We start from the raw sequence: 20,862 nt of genomic DNA on the forward strand, positions 1-20,862 counted from the left end.
AATATAAGGAATGTGTCCCTATAATTCCCAGAGTTTATATAAAAGTCAAATCTAAAAGACCAGCAAGAACTAATTTTATATTCAAACACTGCAACCCTTTGGCATGGCCTCATAAAAAGTTGAGAATGTGTTTTCTTTCTCCTGGTCTATAACAGGTATTGTATATTCAGGGCATAAACAAAACATGTAAAGTAATTTTATCAAAATGCTATCTGAATTATTAATAAAATATAATTTTAAAATAATTTAAGGAAATTTTTCATTTTAATGGAAGAAAAAAATAAACTTTTTTGTGATGCTTTAAAGGAAGAGTTGTTTAGTATAAAGACAGCCTGATAATATCACTATAAAAAAAATAAGCACATACTTTGGAATATTATCATCTTTATTACAAAACAAATATTTTATGTTGAGGTAACATTTCAAAGGGAATTTGGCAAAAATCAATTGAATTCTAGAGATACAATTTTGTTATGTGCAACATATGTAAAGCACTCAGAAGACAGCTTTTCTAGCATTGCACATGGACTGATTTTAGAAAAAATAAAGCTAAAAGTTATCTTTTTAAAGAGGACTCTTCTTCTCCCACTCTCCCCATCCAGTCCTCCACATCACCAGCAGTAGTCAATGAGGTGATGTTTATGGGAGTGCCATACAAAAGGTATCAAAAATTATAAATTAGTTGGAAAAAAGTTTTGTTAATCCAAATATCTCACACTGCTTCATAACTTGAAAGTGCTTTCACAAACTAAACATTCCACCATATAGGATTTACTATTGCTTATCTCAAGAATAAATGAAATTCTCTCATCTTCAATGAAGAAATCCTATGAAATTATCTGGTCCAGGCTCTTCTCTGCTACAAAGCCCTCCCTTCCCTGATTCTCCAAGGCAAAGTTGGTTGGCCTCTTCTATGCTCTCATAAATTTTGTTCATACCTCTGTTACAGCACTCACCACATAGTATTGCAATCATTTTTGTTTCCCTCATATGTATTCCTCTAGAGCTTTTTAGCTTTATTTATCCTCCTATAAGCTCCTCAGGAGCAAGAAACAAGCCTTGAGCTTCTTAATATCCCTAGCACCTCGCACAGTGCTTGGTACATAATAGAATTTCAATAACTGTTTGTTAGGTTCATGAGTTAGGAACTATTTCAGCTGTGGAGCTATAATGTACATCTTTCCTTGCTTCCAGTTTCATTTGAGTGTGTTCTGGTGTCATTCCAACTTATGTAAACCTTTATGGTTGGTGACACCCTAGAAACAAATACAATGTCCAGCAATTCCTTTCAGAAAGAAGTGGCCTTCAGTTATCCCTCTGATATAAGCGTCAATAAGTTATAGTTATAATTCTTCCCCTACTCTCCAAACTCCTTAACCTGAGAGCCACTTCTTAGGAAAGCTGGTGCTAATAGCCATCTTGGCAGTCATTGTCGTCCTGATCCCCAATGGGTTTGTTGTGATAAGCATCAACTGTTAGTTTTCTGCTTTCTATCTCAGTGTTTTTTGACTGGCCATCTTCCTCACTGCTTGACTTGCTCTCAGTGGAGTTGCTGTCTTCTTGTGATTTGCTGCTGTTCTGAGAATCACTGCCGCCATCTTCCTCAGACTGGCTCTCGTCGCTCTGGCTCTCCTGGCTCTGGCTCTCTGTGGAGGCACTGTGAGACTGGAGGCCCTCCTGGCTAGAGCTGTTCTCATCCTCGGTGGACTCTGGGCTCTCCTCCGAGGATTGGCGGCTCTCACTGGATTCACTATCAGCTTGCTCCTCTGTGGATGTGCTTTCTGAACTGGAGGGTGTGCTCAAGCTGTCCTCTTCAGTGGAGTCACTGTGGTCCTCTGAGTGACTGGAGGTATTATCTGGGTTGTCACCCCTGGACTTACTCAATAACTCTTCCTGAGATTCACTACTGGTTTCTTGAGATGGGAGGTCAACCTCTTGACTAGACTCACTACTGGGGTCTTGTTCATTTTGACTGTCTTTCTGGGACTGATTTTCCTCACTATCTTCTTGAGATTCACTCCTGCTGTTTTTCCTGGATCGTCTGAGGCCAGCTTCTCTGGAGTTGGTGTTTTCCATGGAGTCACTTTTGACTTCTCGGCTATTGCCAAGATCACCTCTGTCATCTTCCGCAGAAATGCGGGACTTTCTGAAAAATTTCCTACTGGGACTCTCCATTGATTGGCTCTCACCTGAATCCTGAGTGTTGGCTTGCTCATCACTATTTCCTTTTGATTCTTTTGATTTGACACTGGCGCTGCTCATTCTGGAGTGACTTCTCTCACTCCTGATGGTGTCTGGATCATCGCTCTGCATTCCTTCACCATCAAACTCAGATCCATCCCCATGGCTGCTATCTCCCTCACTGCCACCTCCCATCCAGTGCTCCTCACTCTCACTCTCCTTGTCAACATCCCTGCTCTCACTGGTGGTATCTTGGCCACTGTCTTCTCCGTGAGAGGAACTATCTTCCCTGGACTGTGTGGCATCTGCTGAGTCTTCATTACTATCGAGTCTAGTATTTTCCTCTTGTGTCTCTTCAGGTTCTGGGCCATTGTCCTCATCACCAAAGGTGTCATCTCCACTGTCATCTTCATCATCATCTTTATCAGCTCCTTCTTTTCCTCCATTCCTAGAAAATCCACCAGCTGGCCTATGAGCATATGGATGATCCGCAAGGTGCAGGCCTTCCTCTGATTTGACACTGTCACTTGGGTCTTCATTTACCTGGAGTTTGAGGTTAACAGACATGGTCAGTACTTTAGGAGGTGATATAGAGGGTTTGTGTTGTCTAGTATCCATCTAGGTTCTTTCTGTTTTCTTCCTCCTGTATCCCTCATCTAAACCATGGTCAATTTTACTGATCCATAACATCTCTACCAAAGGTTCAAAAGCAAGGAAGAAGAGGTAAAAATCAAGTCCTTCCATTTTATCACTAGAGGCCCATTGCACGATATTTGTGCAAGAATTGGCCTTCCTTCCCCTGGCTTCACTCCTAGCTGCCTGGGAGTCAGCAAGTCCTTACTTCTGTCAGGAGCACCACTCCTGTAACTCCCTCCACCATCCCCCTCACCCCCTCATAGTAGGCGTCCCACCCCTCCCCCCCTCTGCACCTGCATATGCAAATTAACCCACCATCTTTGTTGGGTTAATTTGCATAATTACTCTGATTGGCTGTGGGCATAGTGAAGGTACAGTCAATTTACATATTTGTCTATTATTAGGTAAGATAATTCACTCATGCTGCAAAAAGTTCTCGAAAAACTTTATTGAATCACATTTATAAACCTCAAATTATATTGTGAGTATGATTTCTTAAATAAAACTCTCAGAGAATTTTTTGTTGCAAAGAGTTGGTTTATAATGCTCACTCACCAAAATATTTGGTTTAAGACAAAATTTTTAAAAATACTGAATGATTTTTAAAAGACCCCAATTTTTTTTTTTTCTAATTAATTGGGGGAAGAGGGTGGATATATTAAGGCAGGAGGATGAAACCTTTAGCTAAAATGAAAGTAAAGTATTGCAATAAGGTATCTATCTCATTCAAACCATGTTTATATCTTATTATGCCCGTGAAAGGTTCAGCTAGAAGACTGCCATAGCATGACTGTCCAGGCAGCTTGGTTCTAAGAGCTCACACAGATTATCCCCATAAATAAAACAATGGGGTGCTCTACACAGAGAAGGAAGGATAGTGAGTCATCATCATTGAGGTCTGGAAAATCTGCTCTTTGTCATATCCTATTTTAGAACTTTCTTGCCAACATTTTTCCTTTTTTCTACATGTTCCTACTGATCAATGTCTGAGTTTCCAATCGGGAGTACAAAATGATGGGATCTCTTCCCGTCACTAGTTTACACTGATATGCTGGAACCAAATATCAGTTTAGCTTTCCATACCTCATCAGGCACCTATAGCACCCTCCTCAAACAGAGACTGTTACCCTAGTGTGAGCACAGAGACCACTGGGGTAATAAGTCACTGCATCTGCAGAAAAGAGCAATTTCGCAGCTCTGTGCTTACACATTTCTTGAATGTTCCTCTGAAAAACCTTTAGTCAATAGTGGTGCAAAGCCTAATAATTCATCTTGCTACTGCGGTCGAGTGTAAAATGAAACATGGGTCAAAACTGCAGAGAAAAACCTGGTTCCTGGAATCTCTGGAGCCCCATTGGGTTCAGTTTGGTCAGAAATAATAGGACAGCTAAGAAAGTAATGACATTTAGTCTTAGGGAAATGAAGGGAGAGGAGGGAAAGAAGAAGAAAGACAGGTGTGTTTTTTATTAGAGATATGAGCTAAGTCAATTTTTCTCAACCCCAGGACCACAAACTATTTTAAAGAGAAAGTCATTTCTGAGCCCCTCTTCATTCTGTTTTCTTCAGGGCTCTCCTATTCTCTCCTTAACAGAGTCCTGACATGAAGGAGGTCTCCAGGCCCAGCAGACACTTCATGTCATGTTAGCCAGAACACTTTTCTCTACCTGATCTGAACTGCTCTAATTGTAAAAGCAGCATTTTTAATCAACAAGTGAACTATTGCTTGTCTAACAGAGTCTCTGAACATTTTCTGTGTGTGTGTATGTGTGTGCGAGTGCGCGTGCTTTTTAACTAGAGGGATATTTAGGGCCACAATGTCTATAATCTGGCTCCAGTGACAAATATGGAATGAACAGCATGTGCACATCTGAATCCTCCCACTCATTTTTCCCTTCTTATTTTATGGGTCTTTTTAGTCAGCATAACCAATAGTTAGAAAATATTATATTTAGAACAGTTGCCAGGTAATTTAATCTAACATCATTTCCTTCCATTCCTAAACAGTCTGAAAAGTTAAGAAAGGTCTGTTTAATTACCTGCTCCTCTGAGCTAACTTTACTTTCTTCTGATGACTCACTACTCTTCTAAAAGGAAAAAAACAAAAGTTGTTTAGTAATTCCTGAGGAAAGGAAAAAATATGATGCACATAAATTGCTTGTGGTTTGGGTTTACAACTTTCCAAATGGCCTGAGGTGATGGGAAGAGTGTTAAAGTTACTTTATGAGATGTTTACAACAACAAATAAATGAGATAGTTACCCATTGTGGTGTTTGTGTCTGAGCCAAATTACCCTGTAAAAAAGGGAAGGAAAACAAGTTATACCTTCACAAATGATTCATGCCATCACAAATATTTAGAATACTTCTATGTAATTTTTTTTAAAGTTTCTCTGTATATATTTTGAATTTGCATGATTAATAATGACATTTTATGAAGAAATAGCTAAATATGAATGTGAGATGACTGATGGCCTGAGAAAAATCTTATGATGTAAAAGACCTGGAAGGTTTCTGTATATCTGGTACTTAGAGAAAATTTTACTTTCTTGGAAATGGGGTGTTTGGACAACCTAGAGGAAATGTAAGATAGGAAAAACACCGCAGGAATTCAGGACCCAGATTTAAGTCTCAATTAGTGCCTTGGTTTGGGTTTTAGCTCTGAAAACCAACATCTTGGTGTTAGCACTGAAATTCTTGTGTCCCAGGAAACCCCTAAGTCTCAGGTAAATTTCATTGGTTGTCCACTCTATGTGAATTTGGACAATTCACTTCCTATGTTTGATATCATTTCTTATTCATAAATTAAGAATATTAGCAACCACTGTGCTTACTCCACATGATTTCTATGAGGATGAATTCAGCTAGTGCCTGTAGAAACATAGTGAGAACTGTTCAATATGTTATAAACTAATGATCCATTGAAAATACCTACTTTATAAAATTCAGTAATAGACAAAACTGAACAGAGAAAGCCATTAAATCTTTCTCATCACATAAGGTCACAAAATAAAACACAAATTCTAAATCTGAAAATTACGTATAGTTCTGATTTATTTCACTTTCTTTTTTTAAAAAAAAAAATATATATATTTTATTGATTTTTTACAGAGAGGAAGAGAGAGGGATAGAGAGTTAGAAACATCGATGAGAGAGAGTCATCAATCAGCTGCCTCTTGCACATCCCCTACCAGGATGAGCCCGCAACCAAGTTACATGCCCTTGACCGGAATCGAACCTGGGACCTTTCAATTCGCAGGCAGACGCTCTATCCACTGAGCCAAACCGGTTCGGCTGATTTATTTCACTTTCTCTAATCTTCTAAGAACTCTAAAAATGCCTGAGTCACTTCTGATACCCTTTCTCCACCTATTCTCCTCCTTCCCCTTGATCAAGGCAAAATCCCAAAGTCCCATGAGGCTCAAAGCTGCTGAGAGATGGGTGTGAAGACAAAGTAGAGCAGGGAGGAGCTATCAACAGGTTTTCAACAAGCCTCCCAGCAGTGCTAAGCTGGAGATACTGGTAGCTTTTTGGAAGAAAGAGCGGCACTCATTTACTAGTAAGTCTTTGCCCTGTGACACTGCAGGCAGGCACAATGACAGACTCTACTCGTTATTTGGAACTAAGGGATGAAAGGAGCCAGACATTGGAGTTCTTCTCATACCAAGACTGGGCTTGAGAACACAGCATGTTTGTTGTACTCGTGGAGTGTCTGATTGAAGGAGTGCCAGGAACTATAGTGGCTGCTTTTAAATTAACCAGCCTACAGACAGGTCTGAGGTAAATTACCAGAAAGGATCCTGCAATGTCCTTTCCAGCCTCAGGGAAGAGCAGGGCCGCATCTCAGATCTCTGACATTATCTTCCTACCACCAATAGCATTGTGCCCAAGCTGCATCATATACAGCGGGAAACACGATAATGAACAAAACACTCCTAATAAGCATCAAGTCTTAGCTCTTACTCATAGTTCCAATCTTGAGAAACTACTGCCCTCCTAGGCCTACACCTTCCTGAGAGGGATGGGACACCCTGGTGAAGAATGTGGATTCTGGAGCCAGAGTGATCTGGGTTCAAAGTCTGGCTCTACACACTTAGTAACTGTATAGCCCAGACAGATGAGGTGAGTCTCTATGTCTCAGGGCTCCCATCTGTAAAATGAGAATAAAATACAACCCCTAGTTTATTGGGTGCTGTGAAGATTGAGGAAGTTAATATATGCAAAGCACACAGAACCATGCCTGGAAGTGGTTCTTAAGTTACTGAGAGTTAATAGCGATCAGGTTGCTCAAAGTCAACACTCAACTAACATTAGTTTTCCTTCCAAAGACTCTAGTACCCGCTCATTCTTTCTTTTTTCACTTTCTAGGACTTGATCCTCTTCCTATCCAGACATCTGGTAAGACACATTTCTAGTCCTACAAGGGCAGTCTTGGTTCACCATCCCCTTGCATTATGATACACATCCATTATGAAAATAAAGCCAAAGGAAAAAAAATGCTTCCTTAACAAATTATACTAGTATAATTGAAGCATTATATGAACTAAATTTCCTTATGTGAACTAGAAATTATAGCTCTTACTACCTATGTCGGAAGTTATTGATGTGTTCATTAAATTATTAACAGTTTCAACATTTACAGTGGAGATGATTTTGCTTATACTAATAATATATTAAAATAAAAATATTTCAAAAAATCGTATTTCTACTCACCTTCCGTTCTTCAGAGCTCTCAGATTCAAGATGTTGATACCTGGCTACCTAGAAAATTTAGTTCACATGGTCAGCCCACAGAGAAATTTCCAAGGCAGCAGCTATTAACACTTTACTTAATTAGGAACAGTGGTAGTCAAATTTTAGCAAACACTGAATCATCTGAAGACCTGCTAAAACACATTGCTGTGGCCCATCATTGGACTCGGGCTCAGCAGGTCTATGGTAGGAACCAAGAATGTACCTTTCTAACAACGTTCTAGTTGATGCTGATGCTGCTGGTCTAGGGATGCACATTGAAAGCCACTGCTTATGAGGAAGAAAATTGAGACTTGTGGCTATATGAATGGCAGCTCATAAGGAATAACTCAGATGATATTTCAAAGAAAGCACTTCCTAAGAAACTACTGTCTTCATCTGACTGGAACATACCTTGGCTCATAGCCAGTGAAAATTGTGAAGTTTTAGGTATAAAAGGTGTGTGTGTGTGTGTGTGTGTGTGTGTGTGTCAGATATCCCTGTTCTGATACTTACTGGAATAGCACAGGACAGCCCCCAAAGGAACATAAGCAGGATGCTGGTCTTCATAGCTGGATGTGACACCTTCACCTGTGATGAAAGACAGATGTTTTTCTCCAGAGTACAAAAATATAGGAGCTTCAACTTTTTAACAATTTTTTCCTATTTAAGACATAACTCATCACATGCGCACGCGTGCCCGCACACACAGACACACACACACACACACACACACACACAGTGGCTTTTCAGTCACATATAACCTCATAATAATGTCTACACAAAATATATCAGTTTTGCCTTTTTTTTTTTTTTTCCTCCTCGCGATCTGCAAGAAGTGCACTATGTCAGGCTTCGTATCACAGCTCTAGGAAGCTCATAATATCTCCTATGCTACATTTAGTCACACATTCTTCATGAATACGCTCAATTTTTTTTAGTGTCATTCACAGTACTGCAGGCTTTCAGGAAGACGAGAGGCTTGGTTGTGCTTGTGAACCATGTTCCAAGAAACAGGCCAAATCAAACTGCCTTTTTCTGGAGGCTTCATTTCACACCTCAAGCACTGGTAAGTTGGAAAGCAATTTGTTCTATCTCTAAAATAAAAGTATTAGATGCTAAAGAGTTATTGAAATGATTTAAAAGGAAAGTCATTGGCCCTAACAAACCAGTTAGGTTTGTTAGGGCCAATGAAACAGGCCAAATCAAACTGCCTTTTTCTGGAGGCTTCATTTCACACCTCAAGCACTGGTAAGTTGGAAAGCAACTTGTTCTATCTCTAAAATAAAAGTATTAGATGCTAAAGAGTTATTGAAATGATTTAAAAGGAAAGTCATTGGCCCTAACAAACCAGTTAGTCAGACTTCCATACATGTTGGGGGGAAAAAATCCTGCAAGTGTATTGCAGACTTCACTATTGTCTATTTGTTTTTTCAAGTATTAAATACATGCCATACTAGTGACAAAAGATCAAAGGCAGAGATTCTCAACCTTGTCTGTTCATTCGTTTCTCTGAGGAGATTTGAAGGTATATCAATGCACAAATCCCAGCTGAGTAAGTAATCACTTTACTGGGGGTGGAATAGGCATGGAGCTTATTTCTAAGGTACTCTAGGTGATTTTAACCCTTGATCTGAGAAAATAAGTGTACACTGCTCAAAAATGTCTGGATATGCTAAATAATGTCTGAAGCATTGGGCTTGAGAAGTCATTTCATCTTCTTTTTCAATTTATTCAAGAAAACAATAGAAATCCTAAAATAGGAGGCTGAGCATATCCCTCATTTCTATATTTATATGCTTAAGCGGTCCAGCAGTGCCCCTTATTTTCTGTCACAAGCAGTATCCCTCTTGAACATTGTCATCCTTATTGTCTGCAATTTTCTTTATCCTAATTCCATATAGGTCATATTAGTCCTTGCATTTTGATATTATTTAAATTTTTAAAATCCTTTGCCTAATAAAACTGCACCTAAAACTAGCCTAATTCAGCAAGATATTACTTCTGAAGAAAAGCAGAAAATCTCATCCCCAAATATGCCTCTTTGACATGAAACTTATTTTGAGCTAAAGGCACTTGAGAAACAGCAGATGCAATAAAAGCACACTGATCCACCTTCTTCTCCCTGAAAATAGGAGCTCAAACTCCCATGTGAGCAAGACTTCTCTGAACCATAAGGAAAGAAGGCATCTTACCTCCAGAGATGAGCCTCAAGGCACAAACAAGCCTAGTTAAACTAACCTTTATTTTCCCTTCACTTCTGCACAATTTATTGCCCAAAGCCCCCAAACCCTTTCTTGTTAATTCTTCACAAATGTGCTGTTTCTTTGTCTAAAAAGTATAATAGCTTTCTGTGATGGTCACTTCAGGTTTTCATTCTCTTTTGAGGGCTCCCATGTCCATGTAAGAATTTAGTAAAACTTATATGCTTTTGCCTGACACTCTGTCTAAAGTCAATTAAATTCTTAGGCCCGGCTGAAGTCCTAAGAGAGTAGAATTTCCCTCCTCTACACTTCCCTTTGGTTTCCACACTCAAAACATTTTTTTTAAGTTCTTAGGTTTATTTCTTAAGGAAAGGAAAGTTTTCCCTAAATATGATACTCTCAAAATAACTGCATGCCAATGGTTTTGGCTTCATAGGTCAAATGAAAAGTAAGCTGCTCACCATTTTAATTTTCAAAGTGAAATTTGAATAGGGTAGTGATCTCCTGATGCTCTGAAAACTAGAAAATATTCCAGCCTTGATAAAAGGCCAATGAATACTAAGTTCTCTTCTTGTTCTTGTGTTTTCTTTTCTCTCTTATCCAAATAACAAATCAAAACCAACAAAAAAATGAGGAGGTGGTCTACACCAATGAATGTTACAGATGTTCTTTTTTTTTTTTTTTTTTTTAAATAAAGGAAATATATGCTTCCAGTGGTCAAGTTCCTCAGGAATGGACTATCATGAAACACAAGATGCACTAATATGCTTATGCTTCTAGAAATACTGTTAACATCCTGACTTAAAGTAATAATTTCCCAAATGGAGGTCTGATAAGAATAAAATATAGCCCTGGGTCCTGAGAGATCTGACATTACCTCCCAAAGAGTATCACCTGCCATCAAGGATTAAAGAAAGTCAGATTTTACTCAGCTGGTATGACTCAATGGCTGAGCATTAACCTATGAACCAGGAGGTCATGGTTCAATTCTAGTCAGAGCACTTGCCTGGGTTGTGGGCTTAATCCCCAGTCAGGAGAGTGCAGGAGGCAGCCCATCAGTGATTCTCTCTCATTATTGCTGTTTCTATCTCTCTCTCCCTCTCCCTTTCTCTCTGAAATCAATAAAAATATATTTTTAAAAAGAAATATATTCTTTAATTACTGTTGTTTATATTTTAAAATATTACTTTTGTGAAATGTATTTTCAAATGAGAGTTCCAGACTTTTATAAACTTTTTTGTTACCACCCTACACAGACTACAATCTCATCTGCAATAGTCCTATTTTGAGTAATAAATTAGAAAAATAGCTGCAAGCCTGAAAGATATAAATCCAGAACCTCAAGTTCTTCTTCAGTTATTGGTAAATGTCACTCCTACATCCCTATTATTCTATCATAAGCGCATGGAACAAAAGGAAATCAACAACCTCAATTTGAGTTCCACCTGTTTGGAAGGCAGTGTACGTATTAGAGACTTTCAACCTTCATTAATTGTTTTCCCAGAGCTGAAAAGATAGAAAATAATTAGGATCTGGAGAGGGCAATACTAGTTCCTTCTCCCTCTGGCTACCCTCAAGGATAGCCTAAACTTCTTTGTGCTCTCAAGTAAGGAAACTTGTTCTTGAATTTCCTCAAAGTTAATGTTCACTTCTAAAGTATATATCTTAATTCACTGAATTTACAATGAAGAGATAGGCCAAAAGAAGGAACAAAGAGCTTGGAAAAATCTTTGACTCTATCTATCAAGCTTATTTTAGCTTGGTTTTGGCTTAGCATGATTGTTCTTAGTAATACTAATGAACACTTTATCCCTTCATTGGTAGTCAACAAATATTTGTGGGTACCTCTTATGTGCCAAACACTATGCTGAGAGTGCAATAGAATGTAATAACAATAATGAGCTGGTCTTATAAGAGGAAAATTACCCAGAACACAACTAACTAGAACATTAGCTAGAATTCGTTTGATTATTACTCTTTGAAAATAAAGTGCAGTTTGACCAGGACATTAATTCTATCAGAAATTCAGAAAAACAAACCAATAAATCAATAAAAATGTCCCATCTCGCTAATTATAATTGTCTTGAGATCAATTATAATCAATCCCATGTCATATACCTTCAACCACAGTTTAATAACTTTTAGGTTCCCCAAATCAGATAGATTTAGAAGACCTCTAAGCATCTGAGGCCCATTGGTCCACATCACCATTTTGAGTTAGGCAAGTAGACTGACTAATGCCCTTTAGAAAACTGTCCACATGTTGTAACCAACCATATCAAAGTAAAATAGTCTACTTGGCCATCAATTAAACAGAATGTATAGTTTACCTGATGTTAATGCTCTTGAAAAAGACAGGTTTCTAGAAGTGTTGCTATGACACATGGAATCTTCTATATGTCATCTAGAATGCATTGCCTCACCATAGAAGACAGACACTTCCAACACAGATTGAGTGGATTAAATGCAGCAAATAAAAATACATATGGAGCCCTACCTGGTTTGGCTCAGTGGATAGAGCATCAGCCTGTGGACTGAAGGGTCCCAGGTTCAATTCTGATCAAAGGCAAATGCCCAGGTTGGGAGCTCGATCCCCAGTAGGGGGTATGCAGGAAGCAGTGGATCAATGATCATTGATGTTTCTATTTCTCTCTCTCTCTTTTTACTTCCTTTCTGAACTCAATAAAAATATATTTTAAAAAATATGTATTCTACACTAGAAAATGGTTTTTTTTTCACCAGTTAAAAGCTGTCATTTATTTTTATTTTTAATTGAAATTCTTTATTGTCTATTTTTATGTGAGTCTCCTTTTCCCCTCATTTACCTTTCCATGGCCACTCCCACCCTCCCAGCACATGCTGTGAACACCCTACTGTCTGTGTCCATTGGTTATGCTCATATGCATGCATACAAATCCTTTGGTTAGAAAATGTTTTAAAGACAATAGCATTCAACATTTACTGAATTCTGATAGTATGCAAGGCATCGTGTTACTATAAATACCCAGCTAAACAATACAAAAACATTATAATTATCACACTCTGGGTTTATTTCAGTGGTCTTAGTATCTTTTTTTAGTTACTCAGTTCATAATGAATTTTATTGGATGCTCTGTAGATGAATAGCATTAAATGTTTTTCACTTCAAACACCATATTTTTAAAATCCTGCCAGTCTACTTTAGATTCTTTCATAATGTCTTATAGGTAATAAACCTTACTATATCCATGAAACCTAAATGTAAAAGTTTGATCTGTTTTGTTAATTAAAGCTAAACTTCTGAATTACTTTCCACCTGCCCTCCTGTTCTATAAACTTTCCTTTTCAAAAGTACTATGCGGAGATCTTTTTAAAGTACACTGAGAAAAACACCTGGTTCTATTGACTTATGTCATTTTAATATCATCATTTACTATGGCATACACAACAGGCACACACAAAATGAGAGTCATTTTTACCCAAGGCACAGTCTTACCCATCTTTTTCCACATGACATGCCTCTCAACATGTACACACACTTAATAATTTTCAAACAACACAGCAGAAATTATTTTTAAAAAATTAAACCATGAAAATGTCTTACCATCTTCAGTTCACAAAGATTTGTCCCAAAAAATCTTGATGATCAGGCTGAAGTTCTCACAAAGGAAATTGATACCCAACAAAACCACTCTTCTGTTGACGTTCTGAACACTTCTCCCATGGTGCAGGAATTTAAACACTGCTTCAGCTCTTCCTAGCCAATCAACCTAGGGCTGGGGGTGACTGACATCACAAGGTGTCCCTGGGACTCTAGCACACCCACACTTCCTCCAGCCTGCAGAGGCAGATTTTCCCTAAAAAACTTTTGTGGTTCCCAAATGACTATACTAGTTTCCATTAAATTGAAGATCTTCCTAAAGCTTTATTTTGATTTCTAAATATATGTCATTCACATCCATGCAGCCTTATGAACATTATAAACAATGACAATATCTTCCACCCACTGGTAGATCCCAGCAGACGCAAGGATGGGAAAAGGAGAGTCAAGGAGTGGGTAGAAAGTTTCCTGTTAATGTACATTACCAGGTTGTACAAGGAGAACCTACTAAAATACTAGATTTGCCTAAATTGTCGGTGTTGAAAATATGGGCTTTCATTCATTTCCTTCTTTTCCTTTTAACCACCTCTATTACTCATCTGTTTTTTTTCTCTCATTTCCCTTCCCCCATATATACATACAGATCCAAATTTTTCACTATTTTTTTAAAATATATTTTTATTGATTTTTCTACAGAGAGGAAGGAAGAGAGATAGAGAGCTGGGACCTTTCAGTCTGCAGACCGATGCTCTATCACTGAGCCAAACCGGTTTCGGCCAAATTTTTCACTAATTAATGAAGTATCCAGTTACAGAATGCTGCGCTGACTAGAAATGTTAAAGTACCACCCTAAGTAACTTTTGTTGTTAACCAAAAGTAATTTAAATCTAAATAACTCATTATTTCCCCTATCTGCTTGCTATATTTTGGTTTTAATTCTGATGACTCTTTGAAATCAGAATTGGCTTAAGGAGAAGACTAACTGGGTAGCTTCTAAAGCAGGAGAGGGGAACCTTTTCTCTGCCAACAGCCAATTGAGTATTTATAACCGGTTTGGCTCAATGGATAGAGCGTCAGCCTGTGGACTGAAAGGTCCCGGTCGATTCCGGTCAAGGGCATGTGCCTTGGTTGCGGGCACATCCCCAGTGGGGGGTGTGCAAGAGGCAGCTGATCGATGTTCTCTCTCATGGATATTTCTAACTCTCTATCCCTCTCTCTTCCTCTCTGTAAAAAATCAATAAAATATATTTTAAAATATATATATATTATAAAATATATTTTAAAATATATATATATATAATATATTTTAAAATTATTTAAAATAATTTTAAAATAAATTATAAAATATATATATATAATTAGCCTGCTATATTTAGTCAAACATTTAATTAACTCCTAATGCTTTGGCAGGGCCAGACCAAATGATTTTGTGGGCCTATTAGAGCATATGGGCCAGATGTTCTCCACCCCTGATAGAGAAACCAATTTCCAATGGACTCTCTATCATCACTGAAAATGTAATGAAAATGATAAAATGCTACTTATCAACACTCTTCAGGGAATGTATTTGTTGTAGGAATCTGAAAGTGGAGTTGGCACTTCAAAGGAGTCTGCTAAAGATACAAGAGGACAATCAGTGAACAAATATTTAAAGACTGTAAGTCACTAGAATTTAAGTTCCTCAAGATTGGGGATATTTGTTTTGCTTACTGGTGCATACCCAGTACCCTAATACCTAGTTTCTGGGTCATAATTGCTCCATAAATACTTTTATAAAGGACTGAACTGATTGGCTTTAAAAATTATGGGTCAAATTATGTAGTACCCACGAGACTCACTCTGATTTTTTTTTTTTTTTTTTGGAAAGTTTTTTGATTGTTGGAAATTTTATCTGATATTCTTACCAATCTGGTTCTAGAGAATTGGGCACCCAATTTTATCCAGAAATCTAATATAAACATATGAATTCTTTTGTTGTTGGTTAATTCTTACCAGAAGATATTTTTTCATTGATGTTTAGAAAGAGTGGAAAAAAGGAAGGGAGAGAGAGAAACATCGACTTGAGAGAGGCATGTTGATCAGTTTCCTCCGACATCCGCCCCCACCAGGCTGGAGATCAAACCTGAAACCCAGGCACGAGCTCTTGATGGGGAACTGAACCTGCACCCCTTTGGTGCTCAGGCTGATGCTCCAGCCATCAAGCACACTGGCCAGTGCTACAATGATTCTTAATTCATTCAATTCGAACTGCAAGGCATTAGGGGGCAGAAACTGAGGAGAAATGAGTTTATTTCCTCCTAAAGCTGATTAGAAGACAAAGCTCACATGGGGAAGCTATAAATTCCCTATGTTCTGTTCTGGCTCTGAATTACACTTCCTCGTGGTTTCATAGGCCTTGACTGAGGTCTATCCTGGAAGAACCTTATAATCTTATGTCAGAGCAGATTCTGGGAAGATTTTGGCAGAGGCTAAAACAGGACATGGTTTTAGAATCTCTCCAAATCGCCAAATACAAATAGATAAAGCAATTAGATAACAAAATTAAAAACTATGGACAACATTTACAGCAAACTAAATGTTTATTTATCTAATGCTGCATTAAAAACCATTCCTATACTTTGTATCCTAAAACAACAATCATTTTATTATCTCTTATAACTGGAGCTATATGTCGGGAGACTCAACTGAAGTAGTATATTCAAGATAGCTCTCTCACATGATTGTTATCTGGGGGTTCAGTGGGAGCTGTTATTCTGAGCATTTCTGTTCTCCTTCATACGGCTTCTTCTGTAGCTTGGTTTTCTCACTAGGTGACTGAGAATGTCACTTTCTCCACATTCAACTGGTCAAATCAGTCACAGCATCCCAAATTCAGAAGGAAAAATACTGCCGACCTTTTGATGTGATGAAAAGAACAATCCTATCTAATAAAGAGGTAATATGCAAATTGCCATCACTTCAACACACAAGATGGCTGCCCCCATGTGGTCAAGGATGTCCACCCCCATGTGGACAGAAGATGGCCACCACAAGATGGCCAGCAAGGAAAGGCAGTTGGGGAGGACCAGGCCTGCAAAGGAGGGCAGTTAGGGAAAGGGGGGAACCAGGCTGGCAGGGGAGGTAAGTTAGGGGTGACCAGGCTGTCAGGGGAGGGCAGTTAGGGGCAATCAGGCTGGTAGAGGAGCAGTTAGGTGTAGATCAGGCTGGCAGGGGAGTGGTTAGGGGGTGATCAGGGTGGAAGGCAGAAGGGTTAGGGGCAATCAGGCAGGCAGGTAGGCGAGCAGTTGGAAGCCAGCAGTCCTGGATTGTGAGAGGGATATCCCAGATTGGAGAGGATGCAGGCTGGGCTGAAGGACACTCCCCTACCCCCTGCACAAGTTTCATGCACTGGGCCTCTAGTACACAGTATAAGGAGCAGAGGAAATGTTGAGGCCATTTTGAAGACTGGTTATTACACTACATGACAGTTATACCCATAAACTCCAAAACATAATTCAATTAAAGATAAAGAAAATAATCCTTTTGGCTTCTAGGCAAGAGGAGCAAGTGACTTATGAGGAAAAGAAAGTAAATTACCATAAGACCTCTTGACAACAATGTTTTATGCCATGAGAATATGGAATAGCATATTTAAGACATTCAAGGTAAAAAATGTAAATCAACGTTTTTATAGTCAGAAAAACTAATTTTTAAGTATTAAGAACTCAAAGAGACTATAACCAACATGAAGTACTCAGGGAATATAGTTTTCTCAAAACTTTCTGGAGAATCTACTAGAGAATAAGCTTCAAACAACCAAAATGATGAGAAAGAAATTGTCATAAGAATAGGTAGTAAGCATTAAACAGACTTACTTGTAGAAATAAAATAAAATTATGCTAAAAAAAGAGAGAGTATAACATTTAATGGCATATATTTAACATAGATATAGTACAACTTTTTTAAAAGATGAGGAGATTAAAAAACACATATTAATAAAGAACTTCAAATTTCCCAATGATGATAATATTATTTTAAAAATGGTTTTTGTGTTATTTGTGGGATAAAGTAAATTAGTAATTATAAATTATATTTTTACCTTTTAACCAATGTGTCCTTGAGGATTAGAATTCTCAATGTGAAAGAAAGGAAATACAGATTTGATACAGTAGAGAGAAAGTAAAAAATCCTGTAATCCTGAATTGAAATGGAAAAAATAAGAAATTTCACAGGAATTATATAAATAATACACACATACACACCATGTATTTCTTAACTCTGAACCTATAGACATGTAAAAACAATGACAAACACAATAGTAGTTGGTGTCCCTAGCACCCTAGTGCCTAGGGTCTTTGGGGGATTTAGTTGATTCCAGGTTTGTGGCAAGAAATGTACAAGGTAAGTCTGGCACATCCTCATATACCAGATTACAGGAAAGCTATCAAAGACTATTAGAGACTCAGCAGCCAACCTAAATAGGCCTCCACTACCAAAGATGGAACAATGTAATCTTTAAAATAGATAATACAGCAGATCCTTGAACAATATTTCATTCAACATTAATTCATTATGATGTTGATGGGGTGGTGTGTGAATGTAACTTCTGTTTATATCAATTAGCCTATGGTAAAATTGGTTTCATTATATGTCATTTCATTTAAAGTTGAAGAACCTACTGACAGATGTTAAGCAAGGACTTATTCTAGTTACAATAGACTGAAACCTGTAGCTGACCTTACACAAATACCTGTACATCCAAGTATTTCTCCACTAAAATGGTTTTATTTGGGAACAACAAAGAATTGCTATTTTAAATATGTGATCAAATGGCAAACTACACACAAGTCCTAAGAACAAAGGAGATAAATGTTCTTTTATGGAGAAAAGGGGAAGCCCAGATAGATGGGCTATTATAAACAAAAAGACCATTGGAAGTGTAATGGATTTTCATTGGCTGAGTTGTAGAAGATCCTTTTAGCTGCTTAAGTAGTAGAGTAGAAAACATCTTGCTGTTGGAGGTGGAAAATGTATCTCCTCATGTTTGGAGTAATTGATGATGAGCAATAGAGCATGAGAGCTCCCATAAAGCCCTCCCAACTCCAATTTACATGAGGTTTCTGTTAATTAATCTTTAAATCAAATATCAAATTATTTTAAATCCATAAGTTTATAATAATAAAATAAAAAATAAAACAATAATTGGTCATCTTAGGATATCACAGGGTCCAATTCATATTACATATAAATATTGTAAGTAATGGAAAACAATGAGGCATATGTCCAGTCCCATAAGAACTGAACCAAGTTAGAGATGAAAGAAAACAAATCTTCATAAAGTTCCAATTAACATATTAAAAGAAAATAATAGAGTTCACCATTTTGCAACTCCTAACTAATTAACCAATCTGGGTATTGTACATCATTGACTCACAAAAAAAGAGAGACAACCAAACTGTATGCTTCTTGACAAAACAACACAATATCACCTATAGATGGCCAAACAGAGCAAATCCAAGGCAATTAAATGTCTGGATCCAGCTGCCAACTTGAAGGAAATACAGATAACAGAGAAGTATTTGGAATTGCACCATGTGTGCAATCAGTAAAATATAGATTGTGGGAAGCTCTACAATTCAAATACTGAAGAGTCTTCAACAGATTAATTTTTAGGAAAGAAAGAGAAGAAATAGAAGTGTAGCAAATGATTTTTCAGACTTAAAATACATAGAAATTGTTTTTCAATGGGCAAGACTAGGTTATTGTTTTAGGTTTGCACGCTTGGAGATAAAACTCTTTAAAAATCAGGGAAGTGATTTCTGTACAATTCAGTTATTACTTTTGGGGACATAAAAATGGTTTAGTTGGATGGAGCACATGAAGGGTTTCTAGGGTGACTGGCAATGTTCTACTTCTTGAGCTGGATGATAATTACAAAATTATTCACCTTATAATAATTCATTAAGCTATAGATTCATTTTGAGAAATTTTGTCTCTGCAGTTATTTTTACAATAAAAGGTTTTTTTAAATATATTTTTATTGATTTTTTACAGAGAGGAAGGTAGAGGGAAGAGAGTTAGAAACATCGATGAGAGAGAGACATCTATTAGCTGCCTCCTGCACAACCCCCACCGGGGATGTGCCCACAACCAAGGTATATGCCCCTGACTGGAATCGAATCTGTGACCTTTCAGTCCACAGGCCGACGCTCTATCCACTGACCAAACCGGTTTCAGCATACAATAAAAGTTTTAAAATATGATTTTTAAAAAACAAGTCACATATCAAGTATGTTTAAATCCATGAGTTTATGCATTCATGATACCAAAACCAAAATAATATGTAAAACTGCTAATTAGCGCCTACACAAGCATTTGCTTTATATGGTTTGTTAAAGTTGTGCAATTGTTTAATGCTTTGGGGTATGTATGTTATATTTCATAATAAAAAGTCTTTAAGATGAATTTTCTGTTTTTAGGACATTAACATTGAATATGACCATTAAAAATAGCTCTTCTGTGAGCTTATACTAGTAAAGTAATTTTACCATTCTAATCTTAAGCCAACAAGTAATTGTAAATATTTTTATTTCAGAATTTTTTTTTAGTTTTTATAAATACTTTCTTTACAATGGAAGATAATTAATTCTTTGTTTTGAAGTTTGGGAGTGGATAAAAATATTTTTAGCTTTCCTATTTGTAAGAACATTTAAAAATTGAAACTCGCTATTTGGAGATTGGGAATTTACAATTCTTGAACTTAGTTATTTGAAAAAGATTGATTTCAGTGTACCACAGGAATTGAATCTTTTCCAATCTGGAAACCTCAGGATGTTCTGACCTTGGATAAAATTGGTACTAGAATAAAAAAGAATAATTCTGAATACATCATGTCCATTGTTTTTCTTTGCCAATCTAAAATAATGACTTATAGCATCAATTCTCCAAGTTGTCCTACTTGAGCCTTCCTTTCTAAAGACTTCCATGAGCCAAAGAAAGGATTCCAAAAGAGTCAACTCTCAATTTGTAAAATGAAAAAGATTAGTCTGGAAAAGAGTAGCTCAATTTTAAAAGGGGTGACAGTGGGAAAATATCATGTAAGGAAAAATATCCTGCGAGTAAATTACATCTAAAAAATTTGTACTTTAGAAAATAAACCTTCATTCAAACCGCTAACAGCAAGATACCCATGAAAATACATACATGGTGTCAAAACAAGCCAGAGGAAAATCATTTGGGGGGGGAAAGAGAAAAGAAAATGAAAATGAAAAGGAAAGGAAAAGGGAAGGGAAGGGAAGGGAAGGGAAGGGAAGGGAAGGGAAGGGAAGGGAAGGGAAGGGAAGGGAAGGGAAGGAAAGGATCCCAAGTCAAATTTATAGAAAATATCCCTTTATTAACTTTTTGTCAAGAATATGTTTGTACATTTCCTTTTTTAAAAAATATATTTTATTAAATTTTTTACAGAGAGAAAGAGAGAGGGATAGAGAGTTAGAAACATCAATCAGCTGCCTCCTGCACACCCCTCACTGGGGATGTGCCTGCAACCGACGTACAT

At 37.3% G+C, this 20,862-nt stretch overlaps 1 protein-coding gene across 1 annotated transcript; it reads right to left on the reverse strand.

The window, feature by feature from the left end:
- Positions 1–1,349: 1,349 nt before the first annotated feature.
- On the reverse strand, positions 1,350–13,419 carry DMP1 (dentin matrix acidic phosphoprotein 1). The gene is made up of 6 exons (XM_045570873.1): positions 13,332–13,419; positions 8,057–8,135; positions 7,527–7,570; positions 5,076–5,108; positions 4,854–4,901; positions 1,350–2,724 (listed from the first exon to the last, which is right to left on the reverse strand). Exons 1-6 carry the CDS (start codon positions 13,332–13,334, stop codon positions 1,408–1,410), a joined length of 1,524 nt encoding a protein of 507 aa, XP_045426829.1. The 5' UTR covers positions 13,335–13,419; the 3' UTR covers positions 1,350–1,407.
- Between the last annotated feature and the right edge of the window lie 7,443 nt (positions 13,420–20,862).

The sequence above is a fragment of the Pipistrellus kuhlii genome, unplaced genomic scaffold (assembly GCF_014108245.1).
Source record: "Pipistrellus kuhlii isolate mPipKuh1 unplaced genomic scaffold, mPipKuh1.p scaffold_m20_p_1, whole genome shotgun sequence".
Classification (NCBI taxonomy): Eukaryota; Metazoa; Chordata; class Mammalia; order Chiroptera; family Vespertilionidae; genus Pipistrellus; species Pipistrellus kuhlii.

Bases quoted from the DNA above. Each gene is read 5' to 3' on its own strand.
- DMP1 (XM_045570873.1), bottom strand. The intron at 7,571-8,056 runs GTATCAGAACAG...TTTTCTAGGTAG, and splicing joins GTCCTGTGCTATTCCAGTAA to CCAGGTATCAACATCTTGAA. The intron at 4,902-5,075 runs GTAACTATCTCA...TTTTCCTTTTAG, and splicing joins AGACACAAACACCACAATGG to AAGAGTAGTGAGTCATCAGA.